Source organism: Zymoseptoria tritici, chromosome 1 (assembly GCF_000219625.1).
Source record: "Zymoseptoria tritici IPO323 chromosome 1, whole genome shotgun sequence".
Taxonomy (NCBI): Eukaryota; Fungi; Ascomycota; class Dothideomycetes; order Mycosphaerellales; family Mycosphaerellaceae; genus Zymoseptoria; species Zymoseptoria tritici.
The window spans coordinates 1,393,676-1,418,156 of NC_018218.1; the positions used below are offsets into that span (position 1 = coordinate 1,393,676).

Consider the following 24,481-nt stretch of genomic DNA (forward strand, 5'->3'; position numbering starts at 1 on the left):
CGATGTCTGAGAATACATTTTTGATTTGAACGATTTGCTGCGTTCAAGCGACTGGCGTAAAGAGTGCAATATCGATGGACATACGATTCTAGCTGGCGATTTTTCCGTATATATCCGTCAACACACTATCACCAAATCATGAGGATACGGCCGGCCTGTGCTCTCCGCTCAGCTGTTCGGCTATGTTGTAAGTTCTTGCTATCTCTTGCTGCTACAACACCTGTTGTCGTTACCGAATTGTCCTGCTCAGGTAGGTGAGTTGCGCTAGTCATGTGGCGATACGTCAAAGCACATTTTCTCGAGCATGGCAAGTTCACATTGTTGCAGTGTGCGTGACTGCAGATATGAATGCTCGGATATTTGTAGCTACGGTACTGCAAAGTCGAACTGTCGCAAGTTCTCTGCTACATGCTCGAGGAACCAGATACGAGGATGAAATGAGAGAGTCAGCAGCTGCCTCTGATCACCATTCCCGGCGATGTGATGAACGAAAAACGACCCACTGCAAAATTGGGCAAGACCCCTGACCAAAGCGAGCGTCTGCATGGGCAGCAAGTCGAGCTCCTGTTGAGTGAATGGAACGACTGTATCAGTTCGGCGGCGACGGAGGCAGATTTTGCAAGATCGACATGATAGCGGCGGCGGCTGCGGCGGCCGCATCTGGAGTTGGCGTCGGCTTAGTTGGGGTGCCGCAGTCGAACAGGAGGCCATTGGTCGTGCACACGTCCCTTTTGGCGGGCACTACGGCCACTTGCTGTGCGGGCGGCGGCATGTGGGCCCACAGGTGCTCCAAGAAGTCGAGAATCTCCGCGACGGCTTCCTTGTCGGCCCACCACTCGATTGGTTCTGCCTTGGGTGGGACGGGACCACAATCGTAGAGAAGACCACCGGGAGCCGTGCAAACTTCTCTCTTGGTCAGGACTGCGGTTGCTGGTGGAGTACTGACGGTGATTGTGACGAAGGAGGTCTCTTGGTAGCCAACAGTCCGAGTCGTGACAAAGGTCGTCATTGTGATTGTGCTTGCCACTGATGATGGAGCAACAGCATCCACAGAGGTTGGCATCTGACTGGTGGCCTGAAGCACTGGGTTGCTGCTGAAGGTAGTAGCAGCGTTGCTGAACGCTGAACTTGGCACCGGAATGACCAAGGGGACAGTAGTCCATACCTCGGCGAGTGAAGTGGTAGAAGACACGACAGCGCTGGACGAGTTGGCGTACGTAGTGGCTTGTTCCGAGATCGAACTATCAGTCTGCTGGGTTGTAAAATCGATGGCCGTGCCCGAGGAGGAGGAGGCATCGCTTCCAGTTGAAGCTGTCGAGGATACCGTGTCGGATGTCGGCGCCGGGACCGACATCGACGAGGAACTTGCAGTCAGAAGCAGAGAGACGTCCGAGGAGATGAGAATGGAGATGCTGGAAAAGCTTGACGTTGGCACCATCGCTCCCCAGAACGAGTCGCTCGCCTGTTGGAGTGCGGAAACGTTCGAAATGCTCGTGGAGAGGACACTCTCTGAAGAGATCGCTGTGAATCCTGACATCGAGCTGCTGACCATCTCTTGAGTATTGCTTGAATTGGATGCAGGCAAACTACTGGTACCTGACGACAGAGTTTCGGAGTTGGCCATGGAGGCTGGAAAATCCGTTACAGTCGCATCTCCGACTGTGGTCGATCCCACTGAGCTGAGGAGGGTGGCAGTACTGGTAGTCGAAGAGATTGAGCTGATTTGCACTGAGAAGGGCTCCTGTAGAACGACGCTACCGGATGCAGGGGCGTACGGAAGAGTCTTCGTGATCTGGACGGCGGTGTGGTTCGACCAGGAGGCGATGCTCGTGGCGTGGCTTCCAATGCCGAGGCTCAGTGTAAACACGAAGACGGCGGCTTTGAGAGAAACCATGTTGTGCCGCGAGAGGATGGGTCAGGTGATGTTGCGTGTATTTTGTTGCGTGTATGCTGTTGAGTGTATGCCGTTGCGTATGTCTTGCCAAGTGTGAGTTGTCGAATGTGGGTTGTCGAGTGTAGGTTGCAGAGTGAAAAGGTTCGTTGAAGGTTGAGATAATGGTCGAAGAAGCAGTGCACGGTCAGTCATGCGTATCCAAGCATCTGTCATGGGTGAACATGTTCTCATGTGAATGCCGTCAAAGCAGCTGTCAGCTCGTGGGTGAATCTGAATTCGGCTTCAACATTGTAGCACGTGCAATTCGAGTCCTGTATACCTGGCAAACACATGACCAATCAATAGCAGTGTATCGCATCTCAATCGCATCACGATCAGACTGGAGCAGTCCTCTTCTGCTGCCCTTGACCACAGCAAGCTCAGGACAAGCAACCCCTCGACGAGTGTTTTTAAACGAAATCGTGGGTCCACACAACACCATGGGCCCTCTCAATGGCATGCGGTGAGCGTATTGTCCGCCTTGAAGAAGCCAGGTCCAATGGTACGTGCCTGTCAACGAAGAGGGACTGCACCACCTAGGTACATTAGCTCCTCTTTCGGCGATGAAATATTCAGATCCGCTTCTTTGACAGCGACCATTCTGTATGTATTGCCTTCGGATGAATACGCCAGCTCGTAGTCTTCGCCATGGTGTCGTTGACGGAGGTCCTTCGTCTGAGTGTGCTTCTCAATGCAAGCGAGAGGCATACATTCATCTGCGAAGGTTCAAGAAAAAGTGGGGCCAAATGACGCTATCCATGCTGATGCTTGGCTTAACGTCGCTCTCCAGGCCGTGTGAGCAACGTCGTTCAACACGACATGCACAACTCAATCTCGAACATCCAGCAGTGCAAGGGATCCATCCACGCTGAGTGGATAATCTGTCCCACTGGTTTCTTGACAGATTGGTCGCACAGCCCCTCCGCGATGCAATTCGCTGCAGCCTCCCGTTAGTGCACCAGGCCCTGGTCTGTCCCCCGACCGAATGGCCGCAGACTCGGGCACAGCGGTGAACTTGAAATCAGGGCCTGCCCTCGGATGGCTGCCGTGATGTAGTTCTAGAGACGCCGTAACGCTGATCTCGTTCCTACCTGAGATTGATCATTGGAACTCCTGTGGGTCTCAGCGTCTTGAAAGGCGGTGACGGAGACCATCATCAGAGAGCTCGTCATCCACGATGAACCTGCTCGCGGATTGGGAAAGAAGTTTGCAAACACCAAGCACCATCCTCTCAATTCGTTGTGTGCCTCGGCGCGGGCGTTCGAGTCCTAGACCGAGCTTGAGATGCCTGTGATTGTATGGTCCCCGAGATCCAGAATTATGCCCATCAAAATGTTTGACTGGGCTTCGGCACGCTCGGACGGATAATTCAAGGCTCGGTCTGAATTTCCCGGCGACCTCATGCGAACACCCGCCTCGTGCATGGGCGTGGCGTTGTTGGGTGCGAGCGATGTGTTTGGCGAGTGCTAGTGCAATCAAACACCAAGATTTGTATCACTAACCTGTCATGTTCGCATGTCAGCGTCGGTCCAGGGATGTGCTACGGTAGCATCTCATGGCCTGCCGTTGAAGAAAAAGAAGCTGCGGATGCGAGGCATGGAAGCCAAAGTCGTTCGTCTGCCACGTTCCGACGACCGGGTAAGTTCCTGGTTCGATCACGCAACCCCTGCCAAGTGGCACCGCGACCCTGCTCTAAGCCAACGACAGCCGCTAGATACTGCATCAATGCCAGACCATCGCTTCCCAGATGAGACATCTAGGACGGTGACTCCATGATGGTCTGTGTCCATCCCAGAGTGGTCGTTGAGCCAACAGACATCAAAGCACAGGCATCGACGATCACCAGAATGTGGAATCCTCGCTTGCTACGTTTGCTCGATGCCTGTCTCTCGTCAAGAGTTACCCAGATTGCCACGATACACTCCTGGACATTGGGACAGACCAGCATCGATCGCCTCCTCAGCAAATTCGCCGTAGCTTTGTTCAAGGATCGGAGTTTCCAGGTCAATGGCGATGCGGATCGATGGCCAAACGAACTTGACGCATAGCCGTATTGCTGCGAGGCTTGCAAACGCGGATGTGCTTGGTCTTTAGCGTAGCCAATCGAGCAAGCAGATTTGAGACACTCGCTTTGTCCCACTCTGCAAACTTCGCATCAGATCGTTCGGCGGCTGGGCCATGGCAAAGAGGTTTCCTGCATGGAGCTCATGTCCGCCGCCTGGGTCCGCCCGTATATCGCGGTCCGCCGAGCAGTCCGCGTCGTACCTCTGCTTTCTTTGCCATTGCTAGCCTGTCAACTGCGTGCAGATGCAAGACATTCGGGCCGCGGCCACGATCTCTTTGGTTGGTGGTGGTCGATGCAGGCCAGAGAGATGCATGCTGCATCGCTTCTAGTTGCATCGATTCTCGATGCGTTAAAAGACGTGCCCCGACGTCGTTCCTGGGCGTGCTTCACCGCTCACTCGCAGGACTACGACGTCGTCCTCTTTCATCTGCACCAAACTTCCCCGCCACCTCCGAGCCATGTCGTTTCCATCTCCCTGCTCCGATACTCATCGTTTGAGTGTACCACCCGAACAGCAACCTCACCCAGCCACGGCGACTATGCTCAAGATACACTCACTGCTCAACCCAATGTCTGACAGCACCAACTTCCGCGGCATTGCGATGGCCAGCCCACCTACCACACCAGCCTACACCAGCCATAGTTCCACGGCGGCACCAACACCTCGTTCAGAGACTCCATTCGCATCTTCGCCTGCAAAGCGTCAAAAGCTTGTCAAGGATGCCGCCGTCTTCTCGCGTGGTACCGTCAGAGGACAGGTCAACTACCCACCCTACGAATGCTCCGAGAGGAGCACATCCCTCACGACCCAACAACAGATCGAACTCGCTCAAAAGCACAAAGAGTTCTCCGTCTATCCATCAGGTAGCAAAGGCAACTTCATCTCATGCTATGTCCGCCACATCCCATACTCAAGTGAGAAGAAGAGCTTCCTGAACAAGACCGGCCGAGACGCTTTCGATGGTACGTACCTTGACCATCGTCGCTTGGTGAAATGGTGCTGATATGGTCCCAATAGTCTTTCAGTACACTTTCAAAGTTCCCGAGGATCCTGGGAAGGAGCACACTGTCATGTGGGATTACCAGATCGGTCTGGTCCGCATCACACCCTTCTTCAAGGCTTGCAAATTGTCCAAGGCATGTCTTCATGTCCCATTGTTCAGCTCTGCCGTTACTGACACCTTCCAGACCACACCCGCCAAGGCCCTGACCACCAACGCCGGGTTGAAGGAGCTTGCTCATTCTATCACCGGAGGCGCCCTGGTGGCACAAGGATACTGGATGCCATACGCCTGTGCCAGAGCGGTCTGCCTCACCTTCTGCTACCCGATTCGCTGGGCGTTGACACCAATTTTCGGTCCGACCTTCATCGACGAATGCCTCCGCCCGAACGATCCAGGGTTTGGTCGCTTCAAGATCGATCCCGAAATCGTTCGCCGCGCCGCGGTCTCAGTAGCGGGCCCAAAAGCTGGCAAAGAGAGCCGCAGCAGCTCGCAGGAGGATACCAAGACATACCAGAACATCCCAAGAAGCGCACCGCAGCCATTACCAACGGATAAGCAGCTGCGAGCAAGAGATGAAAAGCCGGACTTCAAGTTGAGCTCGCCATTCGAGTCGGATTCGGACAACCAGATCTACTCCCACAAGGCCACAGCGCTCGAGCCGCTCGAACTGTCCCCAAAGTCCAAGCATCCGGAGATGGCTGGCTCAGGCTGGACCAGTATCAACAGCAGTAGGTACTGCACTCCTGCGCCGCTGTATCAGACTCCTGTCAACGCTCTGTCCAAGTCGCTGCTCACCGAGCCACGCTACTCGCCTACCGTGTCATGGCGCGCAGCTGAACCCGAGAAGACGAAAGCCGTCACGATCGACGAAGCTCCCAGCGCCAGACGTCGCAGCACTCGCTTTCAGAAAGCCGTAAAGACCACCGAAACAAGCGACAAGCAACCATCCATCGTAAGTTCAAGCGGTAGCGAGAGCGACGACACGGACATTTCTGTGTCTCCGCCAAAGAAGAGGAAGCGATCTCAAACCGAGACGGCTGTCGCTACCGACCTCCCACAAGATCGTACTGGCCCTGGCAAGAATGTCAGCACGAAATTCAGCGCCGCAGATCGACGCGCTGCTTACTGGTTACTCGAACTCCACTCGAGAGATGCGCAGCTGGCCAAAGAGCCCAACTTCACTACCGGACAGGAGAGCACGGCGAGCCCCATCTAGGCAAGGAATTGATCAGGGCGATGAGCATTTGGGCATGAGGGACGTTTCCAAGGAACTCGGCATCATACAGGTTTCGATATCGCGAGATATGGATGATGCATCACGAATTATGCATGAATGCACGGAACGCATGGGCGGCAAAATTGTAGACTAGCAGAAGACAGTCAACAATGCTCGGTCCACTTGAAGGCCACGAACATACTTTCTTTCTCTCGGCGTGCAGGAGTGCATGGTCGAATCACTTCGGTCGTCAACTGTGACAGCATGGACCTGCACCCTGGCAGTCGTGTCAGTCTGTCTCGTCGTGAGGAGAGCCTTAGTTGATGTCAGAGTCGGGTTTTCCGCGTGGATCATAGTCGTCATCCATGGCAAGCGCGTCTGGTCGGAATTTCTGTCCGAGGCAGTCAATAGATCAATCGGAGTTTCACATTCAGAGTGGTCCAAGAATTTGTTGATCGAGGACTGAGACGCCGAAATGAGCACTGCATATCGCTATGGGCCACCGTAGCAACCAAGCTTTCTCTAGCGGCACAAAACATGCCGGGAGGACCGCTCCTTCCGTCTGTTTCCATCTCTTCTGCGTCCTCATTGGCGTTGGAAGCTCTTCACGTCCGCGGACTCCGTCCTCGATTCCTCAATGACCCGCCAAGCAGCGCGACGACGTCCGTGGTAGCCGACACGGCATAAGACGTGCCACCGTGGCGCGCAGGTCTTTGTCCAGGAAACGAATGCCCAGTGTAACTGCCCAGCGCCTACTGGGGCTGATGTCTGCAGCCATGTCCTTAGGATATATTCACCGATGGCCCTGGCGTGGTCACCTGCCCTTCCTTTCTGCTAATAGTAGCAGGTGAATCTCTCTATCGCTGCGGTCCCACAGGCAGCCCGAAATGCAGAAGCCTACCACAAACTACGACACAGACGAGGAAAAGGTCTCCTTGGATGACGGCGTGAGATCTTCCCTGTCAGAATCATGGAAGGAGCACTCGAGTGGACGATCCAGCGAAGAATTTACACACAAACCGACGGACGGAATTCTAGAAGTCGACGATCGTGATGTGGAATCCCAAGGAATCATCGCTCCGGAGAACTACGTATCGACACAAGCGAAGCTGCTTTTCCTGGCCGCATACATGACCTTGAATCTGTTCCTCACGCTGTCCAACAAAGCTGTGTTGACCAGGGTAAGCACGGACGAAGGCACAATTTCCCACGCTACATACTGATCTGTCTCAGGCTCGTTTTCCATGGCTCCTCACCGCATTGCATGCTTCCGCGACATCGATCGGTTCTCTTGCCATGCTCGGGACTGGCTATTTGAAGCTCAGTCACCTCGGGAAGAGAGAGCAGATGGTTCTCGTTGCCTTCTCGCTTCTATTCACGATCAACATTGCAATCTCCAACGTCTCCCTGGCCATGGTTTCCGTTCCCTTCCATCAAATCATGCGATCGACATGTCCAGTGGTCACGATCTTGATCTACCGCTGGGTTTACGGACGAGAGTATGCGACAATGACATACTTCACCATGATTCCGCTCATCTTCGGGTGTGCGGTTGCGACTGCTGGAGACTACAATGCTACGATTCTTGGCTCTGCCTTGACTCTACTGGGAGTCGTTCTGGCATCGGTAAAGACTGTGGCATCCAACCGACTCATGACCGGTTCCCTCAAGCTATCGGCGCTGGAGATCCTGCTACGAATGTCGCCGCTCGCCGCCATCCAATGCGTTGCATATGCGTTCATGACTGGCGAGGTCAGTAAGCTCCGAACAGCCTACCTCGATGGAACATTCTCGACAGATTTCGGCGCACACTTACTGATCAACGCAATCACGGCGTTCCTCCTCAACATAGTGGGATTCCAGGCCAACAAAATGGCCGGCGCGCTGACGATCACCGTGTGTGGCAACGTCAAGCAAGCCCTTACGATTCTGTTCGGAATCGTGTTGTTTCATGTGGAGGTTGGTGTGGTCAACGGCATTGGCATGATCATCACAATCTTGGGTGCGGTCTGGTACAGCAAGGTGGAACTGGACAATAAGCAGGCGAAGCCGTGATAGGACGGCTTGTAGCAGACAACGACAGATAATAGAATACAGAAGACAATGTTCCTTCACGGATATGCACACTTCTCCGCTGATGTCTCTCCACTGCACAAACTGTGTGAGGCTGAGATGTTGAAGGTCGTGTGCCTAGGTACTCTGCGTCGGGGGAAATCGTACGGAGGGCGAGATCGTGGCAAGACGAAGAAAGTCTCCACGGCACTCGGCAGCGCTTGCCCCGTTTGAGCCTCTTGCGAACCCAGAACTTTTTCCACGGGCGGTATGTGCTTCACGACCGTTCGTTCACCTAGGAATACCTCAATTTCAGAAAGTCGCAGACATGCAGCCAGAAATGACGGAGAAGAAGCAGCCGAAGTCATTTGAAGCGCTGACCCCAGAGTTGTCAACATGGATACTGGATTTCACTCACAGCATGGGATTTGCTCGAACCACACCAGTGCAGGCCATGGCAATTCCGCTGCTGATGGGTAACAAAGATCTGGTTGTAGAGGTATACTATTCGCGATGTGTCTAGCGTTGATCCACCACTAACTTTGAGGCAGGCGGTCACCGGCAGCGGCAAAACACTGAGCTTTCTCATTCCCTTGGTGGAGCGAATACTAAAGGCTGAAGATCCCAACAAGAAAGGACATGTGCGCTCAATTGTTGTTGCACCGACCAAGGAACTAGCGACGCAAATACACGATGTGCTCATGGGCTTGCTTAATTTCCATCCGCCGTCGGCATCACTTCTGAAGCAGATCGACGAGCCGGAACCAGACAGCGAGGACGAGGAGATGCCGGACGTGGAGCCGCATGTTGTTTTGCCTGGACCTTATGCTGTGCCTCAGCTTCTCGTTGGGGGTCGAGCAAAGCTGTCAGAAGATATTGCCAGCTTTTCGAAGATCAATCCGAACATCTTGATTGGGACACCACGAAGGATAGTGGAAGTGCTTCAGACTTCAAAGGTGGTCTTGAAGAGACATCTATTTGATCTACTGGTGCTAGATGAGGCCGATAGACTCTTGGACCCGAACTTTCAGCCTGATCTGCAGCGCATTCTGGAGATGGTGCCGAAGGAGCGAAGGACGGGACTGTTCAGCGCATCAGTTTCCGAAGCTGTGAACGAGCTCGTCAGAGTTGGAATGCGCTATCCCTTCAAGATCAGCGCGAAAGTTCGGAGCAAAAGTGGCGCACTGGACAAGAAGACGCCAGAGAGTCTCAAGCTGTATTCCCTGATCACGAAACCCACCATGAAAATTCCATACCTGAATCGAATACTGCGAGAGACAAAGGCAGAGAAGACAATATTGTACGTCTCAACACGAGCTGGCGTCGACTACTGGAGTCATGTGCTTCCCGAAATACTGGGTGTACAAGTGTTCCCATTACATGGAGATCACAAATCAGCCATCCGGATCAAGAACTTGAACCGATTCCGAGACACAACTTCACCAGCGATCCTGCTTACTACAGATGTATTGGCGCGAGGTATCGACATTCCCGACATTGATCTTGTTGTTCAACTCGATCCTCCTAGCCAGCCGAAGGACTTCATTCATCGTTGTGGACGCTCCGGACGAGCCGGGAAAAGAGGCATGGCGGTGACATTTCTCAACGAAGGCAGCGAGAACGACTATGTCAAATATTTGGAGCTTCAAGGAACGAGACTGGAGCCTTATCCCATCACTTCTTCGGTCTCTCAGGAGGAGATAGCAAACACTATCGATACTATCCGGAAGCTACTCAGAGAAAAGCGTGAGTGGCACGACCGATCACAAAAAGCATTTGTCAGCTCGATAATGGCATACAGCAAGACCCTTCCTACAGACATCTTCAATGTACGGAAGATCGACTGGCCGGAGATGGGCAAGGCCTGGGGACTGCTGCGTTGGCCGAAGATGCCCGAGCTGAAGAAGTACTTCCCACAAGCTCGAGAAGATCGCAGATTGGACCTCGATTTACCAGCAGACTTCGACTTGAATAGCGTGGCCTACGTCGACAAGGTGAAAGAGGCCAAGCGCCGTGCTATAATCGATGCGTTCGCTCGCGGTGAGAAACCGGATCTGCCAAAGAACAAAGGAGGCGCAGGAGCCGATGCGAAGCGGAGAAAGGACAATGCTTGGAGCAGTCAGAAGGAGGCGAAGGCTGTCAAGGAGGGGAGAAGGGAGAAGAAGGAGGTCCGACGGAAGGCTGAGGGTAATGCGAAGATGAGCGAGGCGGACAAAGTGCGTCAGAAGGAGTTGGATGACCTGATTGCGAAGGTCAAAGCCAAAAACGCCGAAGATGCTGAGGATAGCTTCGAGGGATTCGAATAGTCGTGAATAGAGGGCAGAGTAGTCTATGCCGTTCGACTTGATGAGAAGACAACCCACGTTGACGTCTCTTTAATGCATGCCGTTCACATCGAATCCACGTCAACATCGACGGTCCTGTTTCCCAAGAGCGCGGTGCACGTGCCGGCGTGCCAGATTGGCGTAGTAGCAAGTTTAGCCGATGACCTCGAACTTCGCATCTTCGACACCAACTTCAGTCAATCATGCGACATGAGCGCGTCCTATCTTAGCACAAGCTGTCGGCGCAGCGTGCTAACCTCCAGGTCAAGCAATGTGTACAGAAGATTGTACACTCGTCCCTCATTCGCGCCGAAACCCGTGCTCGACCTGAAGCACATTCGCAATGCACCAGGACTGTACGAGCAGAACAGCATCGATCGGAACTATGCGCCTGTCGCGGGGAATGGATGGCGAATACTGGAGCTCCACGAGAAGCTTGTGGCAGCGCAAAGAGAGGTGGTGAAGCTTCGTCAGAGGAGCAATGATATTGGAAAGGAGATGGGCCGACATGCAGCGAAAGGCAGTGCAGAGGTCGCCGGAGCTGAGAGCAAAAGTGCGTTGCTAGAAGAGGCGAAAAGCTTGAAGGCTCGGCTGGCGAAATACGATGTAGAGGATAAGGAGATGCAAGAAGAGATGGAGCGTTTGGCATTGGAGCTTCCGAACTTGAGCTCGTTGCATACACCTGTGGGAGAAGAGCCGTCAGTGGTCGATGTCATCAACGAGCGTCCCGAAGGTCTAACGACCAAAAGCCATGTAGACATTGGTAAGGAGCTGGACATTCTCGACTTCGAAGCCAGCTCTATCACAAGTGGTTGGGGGTGGTACTTTCTCAAGCATGAAGGCTCTCTGCTCGAACAAGCATTGATTCAGTACGCTCTATCGGTCGCCATGAAACGAGGCTGGAACGTCATGACGCCTCCATCATTGGTATACTCTCATATCGCCAGCGCCTGTGGGTTCATGCCTAGGGACCAGAACGGCGAAACGCAAATCTACAACATAGCGCAGCACGAACATGAGAAGAGTGGAGAAAAGCCATCACTGGTCCTGACAGGAACGGCCGAGATCCCTTTCGCTGGAACGCAGGTCAATAAGACGCTCGATAGCAGAGACCTGCCTTTGAAAGTCATTGGACCGTCTAGGTGCTACCGCGCAGAGGCCGGCGCCAGAGGAGTCGACACGAAAGGCCTCTACCGCGTGCACGAATTCACCAAAGTCGAAATGTTTGCATGGTCAGCACCGAGCACAGACCCGGAAGGAGATCGCTTCGGCGGTTCAGCATCAAGCGGGTCTCAAACAGACAAAGTGTTCGAAGAGATGATAGACATACAGCGAGAGATCCTGACCTCTCTCGGTCTGCACGCGAAAGTCCTCGAAATGCCCACCGCCGACCTCGGAGCGAGTGCCACAAGAAAAATTGATATCGAGGCATTCTTTCCCTCCCGTGGGGCCATCAACTCTGGCTACGGCGAGGTGACATCCGCGTCAATCTGCACAGACTACCAAGCACGCCGCCTGGGTACTCGTCTCAAACAAGCAGGCGCCGGAAAACTTGGATGGCCACACACCCTCAATGGCACCGCTATGGCCATTCCTCGAGTCCTGGCGTGCATACTGGAGAACCACTGGGACGACGCAACGAATGTCCTGCGGGTGCCCGAGGTGCTCAGGCAATACATGCCTGGCAATATCGCTACCATCGAACGCAAGTCATCAGCGAAGCGGAAATGAGGAACCCACACCACTTTCTCGTTCATGTCAAACAACCCGAAGGTCAAGGCGTATTCCGAAAGCAGATTTCAACATCCTTCCGCTGACCGCCATTTCTGTGCGACGGTCGCGCCACGGCTCTGCACATTTTCCCAGCCACAGCATCGTTCGCTCGCGCGACGGACTCGGAAGTATGTCGGCGCCCTCCCAACTGCTGGGTCCTCCGCGACTTGGCGTACTACCTGGTCAGCACGAATGTCGTGCGACCCGCGGATTCTGGTCCTACCGGTACCAGATCACGACTGCCGAGGATTCCCTGTCTTGCTGCTGTGGAGTTGCAGTGCGTCGCGCCAACGTGGTGCAGATCTGGTTGATTAGCCGACATACCGTCAGGAGTCGATCCGGCAGGAGTTGCAGCCGGCAGTTACGAATTCGCGGTTCATTTCGCGAAGTTCGTGTTCGGAACATGAAGCTCGATGCCGCGGTGCTGCGTGCTGCGTGACAGCATCAGGTCTTCACGATGTGCCACATGGATTGCATTCAACTGTGTAGAAACGATGGCTGCTTCATGACGTGATCCGCCAACTGCTGTACACTCCAAGCCACTCAGGGCCACTTCTTCCGGTGCACACCAAGCGTCAGCGGGGAGACACATTGCCGACACAGGACTCTGTAAACTTTTGCCGTACCACTCCGAATGCAGAAGTCCCAACTGCTTCGCGCAACTTTCACCGCACAAGTTTCGCTCGGTTTCGAGCGGGAGACCAAAATTATCTATACGTGCATGACTAGCTAGCATGCCTTGCTGACTACGACTACAATCTTGATACGGCTATTCAGCGCCCTCTCCCATGCTATACATATCAGTCTATCCCGCTAGACATGTCCATGAGCGACTCGCAATGTTCACTATCCAAGCCCCGACACAGTTCGATCCAAGCCAAGTTGACCGACGTATTCACATATCAGCACGCCAGCTCGTTCCCAGTACGCCCACTTTGCCTGACTGATCAGAGCCACGGCGCCTCCCCGTGCCCGCCTCCTCTCAAGCTCTCCCATTTGAGATCCCTCAACGTCTCCGCGCCAATGCTCCTTTTATTCAATAATGCTTGCTGTCTTACCGCCTTCAACATCCCATCTCCCGCCTCCAGAACCTGCAAGTTCTCCGACGTCATCTCCGCCAGCTGCTTCGCAGAGAGCGAGGAGCGCCGCATCTGGCGCCAGACTTGGCGAGCGGTATCCTCCCCATCAGTCGAACTGACTGTGGCACCACCGCTCGACGAGATTGTCACTGCAGTTGTGGTACGTGGTGCGGAGATGGTGCGAGTGGGTGGCATGGTTAATGCTGTATTCAGGAAGGAGGACTGGAGTGTTGGAGGATCGGAATCCGTGTCGTGAGGTCTGGTGGTGAGGCTGGATGCGCCACGAGGTGCAGCCTCGGTGATGGGAGTATTCGGGGCGGTGCTGAAGTTCTCTCCCGCGTCGATTTCTGTTGAAGTGATGATCACAGCGGGTCTGTCGTTCTGTGATCCGGTCGTGGTATCTCCGAGGTCAGATGCGCCGTTCGCCTGAAACTCCAAAAACCTCTGAATGTTCTGTACGACGTTCGATGGAGACGCAGACCTACGCACAGCCCACCGATCAATCATCCGCAACGCACGAGTTGGTGGGTAATTTGCTGCGAGGAAATATGCAAGTCTTCCAAGAACCCAGTCCGTTGTCGATGAATATTTGTCCGAATCGGTGACACTCCAGCGAGAATCCATCTTTGGTCGTCTCATACTGCAAACCTGTCGCACACTTACCACGTTGTCGCTCGGCAGGACCGTGTTCCGGTACCGAGCTTCAACATGAAGGTACTCCGTTTCCAACGTGCCCACGATGCTCTCGAGCTCGGCGAATAGAGAGTCTTGATCGATGTCGTCTTTTGGCAAACTTGCGCGGGAAGTGTCGATACGAGGAATGCGAACCTTGAGGAACATGGTACATCGTTGCCCAAGTTGCACGTTCTTCAACGCTTTCTGACCGAGAACTTCGATGATGGATGTACCTTGCAGTGGTTTGTAGCAGAGGCGAAGGCTTGGAACGGCGCCCATGCTGCAGCCATGGCGAAGGTCGCGGATCATATTGTCGAGAAGGTCGACGATATCTTCTTGGTCGTCATGGATCTCAACGGCCCAGTTGTGAAGTTTGATAGTTGCCGACGGAAATTCGCTCCGCTCAGACGATAGACCGATCTTGAACGTGTGGACAGGCCATGGCACCAGCCTGTCGACTAGCTGCAGAATTGCAGTCGGCGTCTTGGAGATGACGAAAGTCTGCACGAGATCTTTCCGAAGACCTCTAGTCGACAGGGCTTGCAGTGAATCTGCGAGAGACTCCCATTCCTCTTCGAAGATCGTGTCCACAGTCGACGGCGCTATGCTTAGCCTCTCAAACAGCCTGGACAAGCTCGGCGTCCAGAGGGCATGCAGCTCATCACAGTCGCACTTTGTCGTCCCGGTATCGACATGCTCGACCTTCGCACAAAGGACTGCGAGTCGATCTCCGGCGATGTTCAAGCGGGAGCAAAGCTCAACAATGATCTTGTGGGTCGACTTCGGGGCACTCTGAAGTACTTCCTGGTCGATGATGATGATAGCGTCCATTGAGCTTTTCCGAAGCTGTGCTTCTTGCGGCTGCATACTATTACTCTCTACCACTCGAGTGCGCACAGTACCCTCGACTGCCACCCAGATGTCACGGCTGCGGCCAACGTCGACGGACTCTCGATCCGGTGATATAGAAAGATCGACAAATGGCACCGTAACTAGCACAATACCCTCTCTTTCTAGAGAGGATGGAATGTCTCTTGCCGAGGCCCTTGGAGTCGGTTCGGCAGACGGCGAATAGGTCCCAGGTTCCGGAGTAAGCAATCGACCAGAGTACTGTCTTGTATGCGCGGGAGGTGTGCATCTGACCTGTGGTGGCGTGTGGAGAAAGCCACTTCTATTCGAATCATCGGTGGAAACACTGCAATCAGTAAAAGAACGTCCAGGTGTAGACATTTCCAGCTCTGGGTTTCGAGCATAGGCCTGGACATCGAAGCTATCCCTGCTGACTTCGAAGCTGCGTGACCGACTTTGCTCTTCCAGACTCTCCTTGCGCCTGCCCGAGAAGCGACGTACCAGACTCGCGTCTGGATCCTGAGTCTTGGTATGCGAACTTCGAGATCTTTGCGAGATGCCTTCCTTGACCCGTGTCAAAACCCTGCGGCTAATGGATCTGTGCCGAAGGAGTTTCCCAGTCTGCGACGGGCCCATCGGCGTCAAAGGCCGTGGAACCTGAACTTGTGATGCTTCTCCTACCAATGTCGAGCCAGACGCGTCCGAGTACCCATCTTGAGCTCGTGCGAATCGTGGATCAGGTCTGGAAAAGGCCGCCGCACTGTCTCCTGGCTGGACATGACAGTCGGAGCCATTGGCATGGAATCCATGCACGCAAGGAGGTGGAATATCAGCGTAGAGACTGGCCTGCTTCAAATTCTCGCGAGTCTTCCGAACTTTCAACGGCGAGTTCTGGATTCTGCAGGCGGAGTGGTCTCTCTGTTGCCGGAGCGCGGGCTTGCTGCTGGGAGTCAGGAGTCCTGGAGATGGCGAATTACTGCTCGATGGTTGCCATACTCGACTTCCAGAGGCGATGATCGGTGAAGTTGACTTGTTATCCTGGAGTTGCCTGGCAGTATGCGGCGACAAGTTCTGCTCACAGATTAGAATTCGATATATGGGCAATACGCTCGACTTGCTTGTCACTCACTTCCTTGTTGGCCATGCCGATCTGCCTCAGCAAATTGACGACTCTGTGTGTCCAGAATTCGATTTGGTGTGCAGAAGCAACAATCGCAGATCTCAATATTGAGATGCTCCAGCTCGTGCCTGACGATTAATGTGAAGTGCATGGTAGAAAGTGAGGTACGCCCAAATAGCAAGGAAACAATACCTGAGCAATATCACTTGCCGTAGATTATACAGATCGATCTGGCAAATGCAGAGTGAGAGCCTGCCATTTTCCATTCATTGAATCGAATCGATCTAGATGCGGATTTGGCACCTGTCGCGTATACCGTCGCAGCCATGATGGCCGTCGGCCATGTTCGCGGCAATGCTTCTCAAGATACTGCCTGCGCATCTTTCTGCTGACGGGCTGGCGACACCTTATCGGCGGCTTCACCATCCATCTTAACGAAACCGATCTGTGACCGAAATCAGCAGTCCGAATTTTGCGACGAAGCACAACAGCATCAAGACGCACCACATCATTGTTCTCCCCACCATACAGCACATGCTCAGAAGCACTAGCCTGTATGCTCTTCCTGACTCTGTCTTCCCACACACCCTGCCAATTCCACTCGCCGGGTTTCCGGGCACCACCAGGCTGTTGCTTCGGCGATAGACTGCGCTCCGCTCCTTGTCCCTTCTCATCACTCGGTGACTGTGCTACCGATGCTGCCCTGCTGCTCGATGACTTTGCGCGGTAACTCTGCCACGCGTGCCATGCGCCCGCGTTGGCCGCTGCATCGAGTGGTATCGAATCGAGCACCTCCTCAGTGTCGAAGGCAACGCAAAGGTACTGCAGCAACTGGATCACGTGCGGTGGCCGGCGAGGCTTCGAGCTCTGCGCCTGCTGGGCTGCAGGGTCTTGACTTTGTGGAACATGCTCCGACTGGTTCGCCTCTTGCCTCACCGTGCTCGCAACTTGGAACCACGCAGGAAAGCCGTGACGAAGACTGAGGCCGCCCGGCGGTAGGCGTTGCTCATCTGCAGCACTTTGGGTGTCGGCGCCGGCATCTCGGGTCGAGTACGTGTACGTCGTGAGCGGTGTCACGAGCGGGTGGAAGACGTCGCTTTGGAATGTGACCACGGGCGGCCTTCGGGGATAGTCGTCGGCGAAGGCGATTTGGAATCGCAGGATGGCGTTGGCATACGGGCCTGAAATCAGGCAGTTGGTACGCTGGCTCCAATCGCGAGTTCGGTCAGGTCACGGTCTTACCTTTGCGGACGAAGAGTACGCCCGTCCAGGTCAGAGGCTCTTCAGGAAGTGGTGCCACGTAGATGCCTTTTGGACATGCATGCTTGAGAATTGCGCTGATGGAGTGTCAACTATCATCAGCGGTGCCACGAGGAGCGGATCACGGGTGGTGAGCCTGGAAGCGCGTACAAATCCACACAGAGCTGCTGCCGCGTGAAGGCGGGTGTCAGGAGGGACATGGCTGCCGCTGTCGCTGCATTCTCACCGCTGTGGTGAAGAAGACGAGGAGACACAAAGTGTTGGTCAATATTGCGACCGCGACCCGTCGATGTCATTGCGGAGAGGTGCCCGGGCTACACGTCGGCCACCATGACCACGACGTCACGTGCGAGAGGAGAGCTGCACGCCATCCGCTGGCTCAACGGCGCTTCCGACAGGGCGGTTTGCTAGAGAAACTCTACGGTACAGTAGTCGACTCCTCCTGCTCGTGTTCCATCGCCGGCATCGCAGCCCAAGGTGTCTTGTTTGACAAGTTGATAACCGAGCAACTCTGAGAATCAAAGTCGATGAAAGATTCGACATGTGTCAAGTGAAGCACACGAAACACGATCTCGGCTTGGCCAATGACATGGAATGCTCCTGTCCGACTCGTGAGCAGCCGATCTCGTTTTAGCCCCATCACACCGCTCCCTAAACAACCCAAGCAGGCCCGGCTGCCGGGACTACGCACCTGTACACAGGCTAATACAGCCGCCGAGAGTCGACCAGTCGATCACGCTTCGGCCAATCCGCATTATTGGTCGACTCCACGAATTTCAGCCGCAAAAAAGTGACAGGTCTGACTGTTGGGCCACTCTGCAGACTCTATGCGACGAGGACCCTGATGTCTGCACATACTGTCGGCACTGGCAGTAATCACATTGGCGAGTGCGCTGGCATAAGCCGCGGAACTGGACGTTGGTTGCCGTACAGCGAGCGGCGTTGACAGTCGACAGGTCACATTGCTCATGGAGTTGCGAGAGCAAGTGCACAACGCAGCGGTGAAGAGCCACGGCGCTGGATCTTGTTCTATTTCTTGTGCCATGCTCGTATTTGGATGACAGATGTGACATCCGACGCTTTGTCGAAGCTGTGTGTTGTGTGACCTCGATGTGCGACAAAGAATGACGAGTCAATGGTCAGGTTGTGTCTGAGATTGTAGAAACGATCGATTTTCCCGGAACATGTTGCCTTTTCGAACGTAAGGAGTCCGAGACGGACCGGCAACACCATGACGTTTCCAAAAGTGTTCGCAGGGCCGCACGCCAGCAAGATCCTTAACCATGTTTTCGGGATGAGCGGATGGTTGATCAGGTGGATGTAAGCGACGGCACTTTGGAGACCTTGCAAAAGGCGACGAATGATGTGCGCGTACCTGAGTTCGGCCGCGCATCGAGATGCATAAGGCTCGTCGGGACCGTTCGCGTGGGTGGGCGCTCCCTGTTGAAAGGTGCTGCAGGCTGATGCACGGCCGGGAGTGGAGACCGTCGAAAGAACATGCAGCGAAGACACCAAGCACGTAGCGTTCGATCTTGTTGAAGGCTGCGCTCATGCCTACTCCGATCGGGAAGCCAGATTGCGCTCATCAGTGGATGCATCCCAGACGTACCGCGCGACGTGGTGATGATGATATAGGATCCGAGTAGAAGCGGTCAAATAGGCAATGTAAGCCGGGCCATGCCTCCCCGCGCGTTAACAAGTGGTCAATAGCTTGACGCCGTGATGAGAGGGCCCACTCGGGAGTCGGGACATATGTCCCGTGAAGGCGGTCGAGCCAAATTAATAATACGGGGCAAGAAGACAGGGCTACGACTGCGAGTCTGCCGTGTCGTTCAAACTCTACTCCAACCAACGATGGAAGCCCCCGGGCCCTGTAGGTCAGGGTGTCGAATTTCACCGCCAGTTCAAGAATGCATTTTAAGGTTCCGGGTCTCGTGTCGTTGGCACAATCGCTTGACTCGAGCTGACACCTGGCAAGCAGGAAGTGGCCCTTCGGATAGCTTGCCGTATTATTGCGGTGAACATGGGATACGGTCTGGTCTGGTAGCGCGAAAGATGTTGTTTCGACGTGGCGATCCAGGTTGTGTTGGCAGGTGACGATGCTTCACGCAGAGCAGCTCTTCCGACGTGTACACATGAACACGTACCACGTTGCAGCGCATCGACAGCGTTCATTACGGACCAGTCTCCGCGAGTCAACCCATGATCGCGAGGCTCTGCCCCAGTGCTTATTATTATTACAGTGGTGTTGTGCGTCGACAGAGCTGGCGCCGCCTCCCAGTCGAGACTCGAGTACGAAGAGCTGTGACTGCCGATGTGGCGTCGGCGCTAATCGTCGCCCATTCCGCATGCCGCGACCAATGACCAGCCGTTCCAGCTCAGCGGCATCTGGACGACGATTTAGTTGGCGCTAACGGGGAAGGAGAAACAGGGGGTGAAGTCTGAGGTGCAGCCGACGATGACATCGATGAAACCAGGCCAGGCCGTTGTCGGCCGTTGCAAAACGACCAGCGCCGTAGTGTGCAGCTCTTTTCTGTTCCAGCGCGGCACTCATGCATGCATAACAAGGCGGTATGTAAGGCAGACATGCAAGCTGCTACTGCACGCCGTCGTAGCCCGCACCCCAGGGACTGCAAGCTGATGCAGCAATCGGCCACGTTGTTGTCGGCGACAAATAGCTTAATCGTGGAGAAAAAAGTTATTAGACTTTCTTCGCTGGCTCCCCTGACGAGTTGCCGCCGCAAGGTGCCTCATCCTTGGCCGGATCTGCCAATGGCCTCTGGGGCGGGCACCGGATGTATGGTCGGTGGGCACATCGTCGGCGGGACCTGTCTTCCGCCCGTTCGCGTGCTGTAACCGCCATTTGGACCGCAAACTCTGTTCATCTTGGGCTGTCGCAAAGGAGACGGAGCATCCGCGTCGCAAAGTGTAAGTCTCGCACCGCCCATATCGAAGGATGATCATTGAGATGAGAGCCTGCCTCGCCCTCGCTGCCCCGGTCGGATGTCTGTGTCTGTGCCGTGCCCTGCTGCCCCGGCCCGCGCTTGCCCATCATATTCATGTATGTACATTGGCCCCGTGTAACGTCTTTTTCACTTTCGGTACCTGCCCGACCTTGCTCTCTCCCTCTCCCTCCCGCTAGCATTTCCTCGCAGCTACCTTACCACTTCCCCGTCTCTCGTTGCCTTTCCACCACTCGAGAACTCCTTCCTCCATTCTCTCCTCTTACCTCACCTATCGCACGACTTTCGATCCGACGCCCGCTCCCGCCCACCGACACCTCGCATTCCTCCCGTCGTTTCTCGTCCCTCCGTCCTACTTACTCCTCTCATCTCTCGTTTCCCTCATCCTCATCCCTCTCCGTTGCCGTGTCGCACCTGCGTACCTACACCTCAACTACATCCTACCACCTCAACGACTGCACTCCTACGATCGCCTGACCTACCAACCAAAGGCAGATTGCATTGCCTGGTCTCGTCTGCATACACGGCATTCCGGGCCTGCTTCCTTCGTGGGAGCTCTTGATCCACGTCACATCGCACAAAACATTTGGTGGTCGCAGCCGCCGTGAAGGCTGCGTCTAGCAAGAATAAATCTCAATCGATTGTCACTGCATCCGCTTGCTCTCGACCACCTACGATCTCCTGCGATCTTAAATATCGTACCTTCTCCAGGAAACATCCTTCGACTTCACCTTTGCTTGGCACAGCCGCGCCTTCCTCCTGTTTCTTCTTCACCGACACCTCCAACAACAACAAAACACATCAACAAGATGGCGCACGCACATGCTGGGAGTCGTGGTGACTCTACGGCTTTCCCTTACCGCCAACTGGTGGTCCTTGGTACGTAACGTCAAAGTGCTTTTTGACTCCTTCATCACCTCCACTACCATCGTGACCAATCAAGCCAATGCCTGACTAACTTCCTCTCAGGTATCTGTCGAATATGCGAGCCGATCGCCTTCATGTCCATCTTCCCGTACATCTACTACATGATCGAATCCTTCCACATCACCGACGACAAGAACCGAATCGCCCTTTATGCCGGTCTCGTTACCTCCGTCTTCGCCGCCGCCGAGTGCTTGGGAGCCGGTTTCTGGGGAAGGCTTAGCGATAGAATGGGTCGCAAGCCAATCCTGCTCACTGGCCTCGCTGGCACGGGCATCAGCATGCTCATGTTCGGCTTCGCACCAAACCTTCCTGTGGCACTACTCGCCCGTGCGGTGGGAGGAGCTCTCAACGGCAACATTGGTGTGCTACAGACCACAGTGAATGAGGTCGTGAAGGTCGAGGCTCATCAGGCACGCGCGTATGCCATCATGCCAACCGTCTGGTGTATGGGAGCGTTCGTTGGAGCTGGCCTTGGTGGTGCACTTGCTGATCCCGTCAAGAACTACCCGACCGTCTTCCAACCAGGCACAATCTTCGACAAGTTCCCATACCTCCTCACAAACTTGGTCTGCGCGGGAGTGGTGGTTTTCAGCATGATTGTGGGAATACTCTTTTTGGAAGAGACGCACGAGGATCTCAAGGAGAAGAAAGACGTTGGACTGGAGGTTGGAAACTGGATCATTGCGCGATTCGTCGGCAAGCCAGCGGACAGGATATCTTGTAGCAAGGAAGAGATGAGCGAGGAGACACTCTGCTTGATCGACGATTTGCCTCCGGATTACAGAAGTACAGCTTCTTCGCCTGCGCTGTTACCCACCTCTGTTTCTGGGCTTCCGCCACCAGCGTATCGATCGATCGATGAGGACATGTCATTTGACGTCGAAGAGACTCTGAGCCGGAATGAGCAGAAAGCGAAACTGGCAGTGAGCCGCGCCTTCACCAAGCAGGTACTGCTGAACATTACTGGATACGGCATTCTGGCATAGTGAGTCTGCATCATCCGATACAACACGGCGATCCATAACTGACAAGTCTCTAGCCACACAATTTCCGCCGAGCAGCTGCTTCCTGTACTGCTCAGCATGCCGAAATCCGACACTCCCGCGCATCTGCCCTTCCAGTTCACCGGAGGCTTCGAACTTTCCACCAAGGTCATTGGTGGTATTCTCTCCGTGCAAGGAATCATTCAAATGATTGCCACAATCGTCGTATTCCCATGGGTCAACCGAAGACTAGGAAGCCTGTGGACATATCGATCCGTTGTTCTGCTGTACCCATTCCTGTACTTCCTCGTGCCGTACATCTCCTTGGCTCCGGACTCGCTCAAGATGCCATTGGTCTACCTGGCCTTGGTGTGGAAAGTGACCGCACAAGCGTTCGCCTTTCCTTCCAGCAGCATCATGCTCGCCAACTCTGCACCATCAAGCAAAGTGCTCGGTACACTCAATGGTGCCGCGGCCTCTGCAGCCAGCGCATGTAGAGCTTTTGGACCTACCTTCTCTGGTCTCCTACAATCTGCCGGCTTGTCGATCGGTACGCTCGGCCTTCCATGGTGGGTGAACGTTCTCGTCGCCGGCATCGGCGCCGCTATCAGCATGTGTATGGTGGAGGAGAAGCGACGAGTGTTCGAGTCGGAAAAGCAAATTCCCGACGCCTCCGAGGTTGGTGGAGACGCCGAGTACGGCTCCGCCATGGTCGCCGCCGAGAACCACAACGCATCACAAGAGAACCTTCTTACCGGACCCGAGTCTCCGCTCCTTGCGAGAATGTCCCTCGACATCCGCAGACATGCTCGCGCCGAAAGCAAGTCATGACCTCAGTCACCATGCTCGCTTCCCAGCGATGCCGTCTTGTTTCCACTTTCGGCAGGTCATCCTGACTGGGATTGCAAATTCCACCGGATGACCAATGCTTGATTTTTTATGTTTTTCCAGCGAAATATTACATCGACTTTATGCAAGTTTGACGGGAGGCCTTTTGTCATTTCATCGATTTTGCGAACAAGCATCGATACAAGGAGCTTGGGTGATGGCGTGTCGTGGAGACACGGGTGTTTTTTCTTTCTGTTTCTGCCCTATCTGGCGAGGGAAGATGGGCTTTGGGAGGCTTTCTGAGCGGATACTTGACTCGCCGCTGTCTCTATTTTGGCGAGCGAGATAGGCAGCATGGGAATTGGCGCTCTATGATACCCTGGGCAAGGTGGTGTTGGGAGACCTGGTGGTGGAAATGGAGAATACCACAAATTCAACGCAACTGATCATATCAACCTTGAGATGTCTTCGGTGACGTCTCTTCCACATTGTTGGCTGTAGTACTCGTTCGAACTGATGAGTCACTGACGAGCTATTGATGCTTACCGTCCGATGATCTGGTGGTCCGACCTCATCCACAAACATGACTGATCGGACCCTTCTTCTTCCACGAGCATTGAGGAGGTCCATTGCTGACGATCGGGACACACCAAGGCAAGACAGCTTCGGCAGGATATCCTTCAATGCCGCCGATCGTTCGGCGAATGGATACAGATGGTAGTGAGAGCACAGGTAGACCCTCTCCGTCAACCATACCGAGGACCAAGGTACCACTGGAGTTTGTAAGTCTCTCATCGAAGAGCTGCGGAACGAGTCAACTCGTGATCCCGCACCCATCATCGTCCGGGCATTCCGGGGGCGGCAACAGATCCGGCCGGTGATGTCGATCGAAGAGTGCCAAGCCAGAACAACCACATTTGCTAGTGGTCGGACGGTCGGATCGGGATGCGAATGTACATGTCACTGTGCAGAAACAACAATGCGCGAGCTGCACAGTAGTGGCACCATTCAACCGAACCACCGAAAAAGTTCTAGAATCTCATCTGAGAGATCCAGACTGTCGTCGTGATGAAAGCGGAACGCCAATGGCTCGCTCAAAACTCTGGATCTTCAAGCCACCACTTCCGGCCGGTACGGCATCCACATCCACACGCCCACGGCTGCCATGCCCAGGTACACTATCATTTCTAGTACGCGCCACTCCCCGATGTCCCCGCGCCAGTTCCAAAAAAGAACTCTTCGAAAAACTGCTGGTTAGCTTCCCATGCGCCGCTGCCATCGAAGCCTGCGGCGCCGACTCCGCCGCTGCTACTGCTTGATGCTCCTGCGCCGGCGCCGGCGCCGCCGTTGCCCATGCCCATGCCGCCGCCTACGCTGCCGAAGCCGTAGCCTAGATCGGTGTCGGAGTTGGGTCCTTGTGTGTTCCAAGT

General features: G+C 54.6%; 8 protein-coding genes across 8 annotated transcripts; 5 read left to right on the forward strand and 3 right to left on the reverse strand.

The window, feature by feature from the left end:
- Positions 1–589: 589 nt before the first annotated feature.
- MYCGRDRAFT_88944 (uncharacterized protein) lies at positions 590–1,894 on the reverse strand (the record flags this gene model as incomplete). The annotated part of the gene is made up of 2 exons (XM_003857581.1): positions 590–1,679; positions 1,776–1,894. The coding sequence occupies 2 exons, from the start codon at positions 1,892–1,894 to the stop codon at positions 590–592; spliced, it is 1,209 nt and encodes a 402-aa protein (XP_003857629.1).
- A 2,704-nt stretch (positions 1,895–4,598) lies between these two features.
- MYCGRDRAFT_102139 (uncharacterized protein) lies at positions 4,599–4,992 on the forward strand (the record flags this gene model as incomplete). The annotated part of the gene is made up of 1 exon (XM_003855981.1): positions 4,599–4,992. A coding segment is annotated over one exon (392 nt), but the record flags the coding sequence as incomplete, so codon positions are not given.
- A 2,113-nt stretch (positions 4,993–7,105) lies between these two features.
- On the forward strand, positions 7,106–8,273 carry MYCGRDRAFT_88946 (uncharacterized protein; the record flags this gene model as incomplete). Its single annotated transcript, XM_003855982.1, has 2 exons — positions 7,106–7,399; positions 7,452–8,273. The coding sequence occupies 2 exons, from the start codon at positions 7,106–7,108 to the stop codon at positions 8,271–8,273; spliced, it is 1,116 nt and encodes a 371-aa protein (XP_003856030.1).
- A 306-nt stretch (positions 8,274–8,579) lies between these two features.
- MYCGRDRAFT_65330 (uncharacterized protein) lies at positions 8,580–10,576 on the forward strand (the record flags this gene model as incomplete). Its single annotated transcript, XM_003855983.1, has 2 exons — positions 8,580–8,769; positions 8,822–10,576. 2 exons carry the CDS (start codon positions 8,599–8,601, stop codon positions 10,574–10,576), a joined length of 1,926 nt encoding a protein of 641 aa, XP_003856031.1.
- A 228-nt stretch (positions 10,577–10,804) lies between these two features.
- Positions 10,805–12,325, forward strand: MYCGRDRAFT_34973 (uncharacterized protein; the record flags this gene model as incomplete). The annotated part of the gene is made up of 1 exon (XM_003855984.1): positions 10,805–12,325. The coding sequence occupies one exon, from the start codon at positions 10,805–10,807 to the stop codon at positions 12,323–12,325; it is 1,521 nt and encodes a 506-aa protein (XP_003856032.1).
- A 1,624-nt stretch (positions 12,326–13,949) lies between these two features.
- MYCGRDRAFT_88949 (uncharacterized protein) lies at positions 13,950–16,114 on the reverse strand (the record flags this gene model as incomplete). The annotated part of the gene is made up of 3 exons (XM_003857580.1): positions 13,950–13,982; positions 14,110–16,008; positions 16,100–16,114. 3 exons carry the CDS (start codon positions 16,112–16,114, stop codon positions 13,950–13,952), a joined length of 1,947 nt encoding a protein of 648 aa, XP_003857628.1.
- Positions 16,115–16,612: 498 nt separating this feature from the next.
- On the reverse strand, positions 16,613–17,566 carry MYCGRDRAFT_52280 (uncharacterized protein; the record flags this gene model as incomplete). Its single annotated transcript, XM_003857579.1, has 3 exons — positions 16,613–17,271; positions 17,333–17,427; positions 17,501–17,566. Coding segments are annotated over 3 exons (804 nt in total), but the record flags the coding sequence as incomplete, so codon positions are not given.
- Positions 17,567–20,620: 3,054 nt separating this feature from the next.
- Positions 20,621–22,850, forward strand: MYCGRDRAFT_52282 (uncharacterized protein; the record flags this gene model as incomplete). The annotated part of the gene is made up of 3 exons (XM_003855985.1): positions 20,621–21,192; positions 21,283–22,225; positions 22,280–22,850. Coding segments are annotated over 3 exons (1,584 nt in total), but the record flags the coding sequence as incomplete, so codon positions are not given.
- Between the last annotated feature and the right edge of the window lie 1,631 nt (positions 22,851–24,481).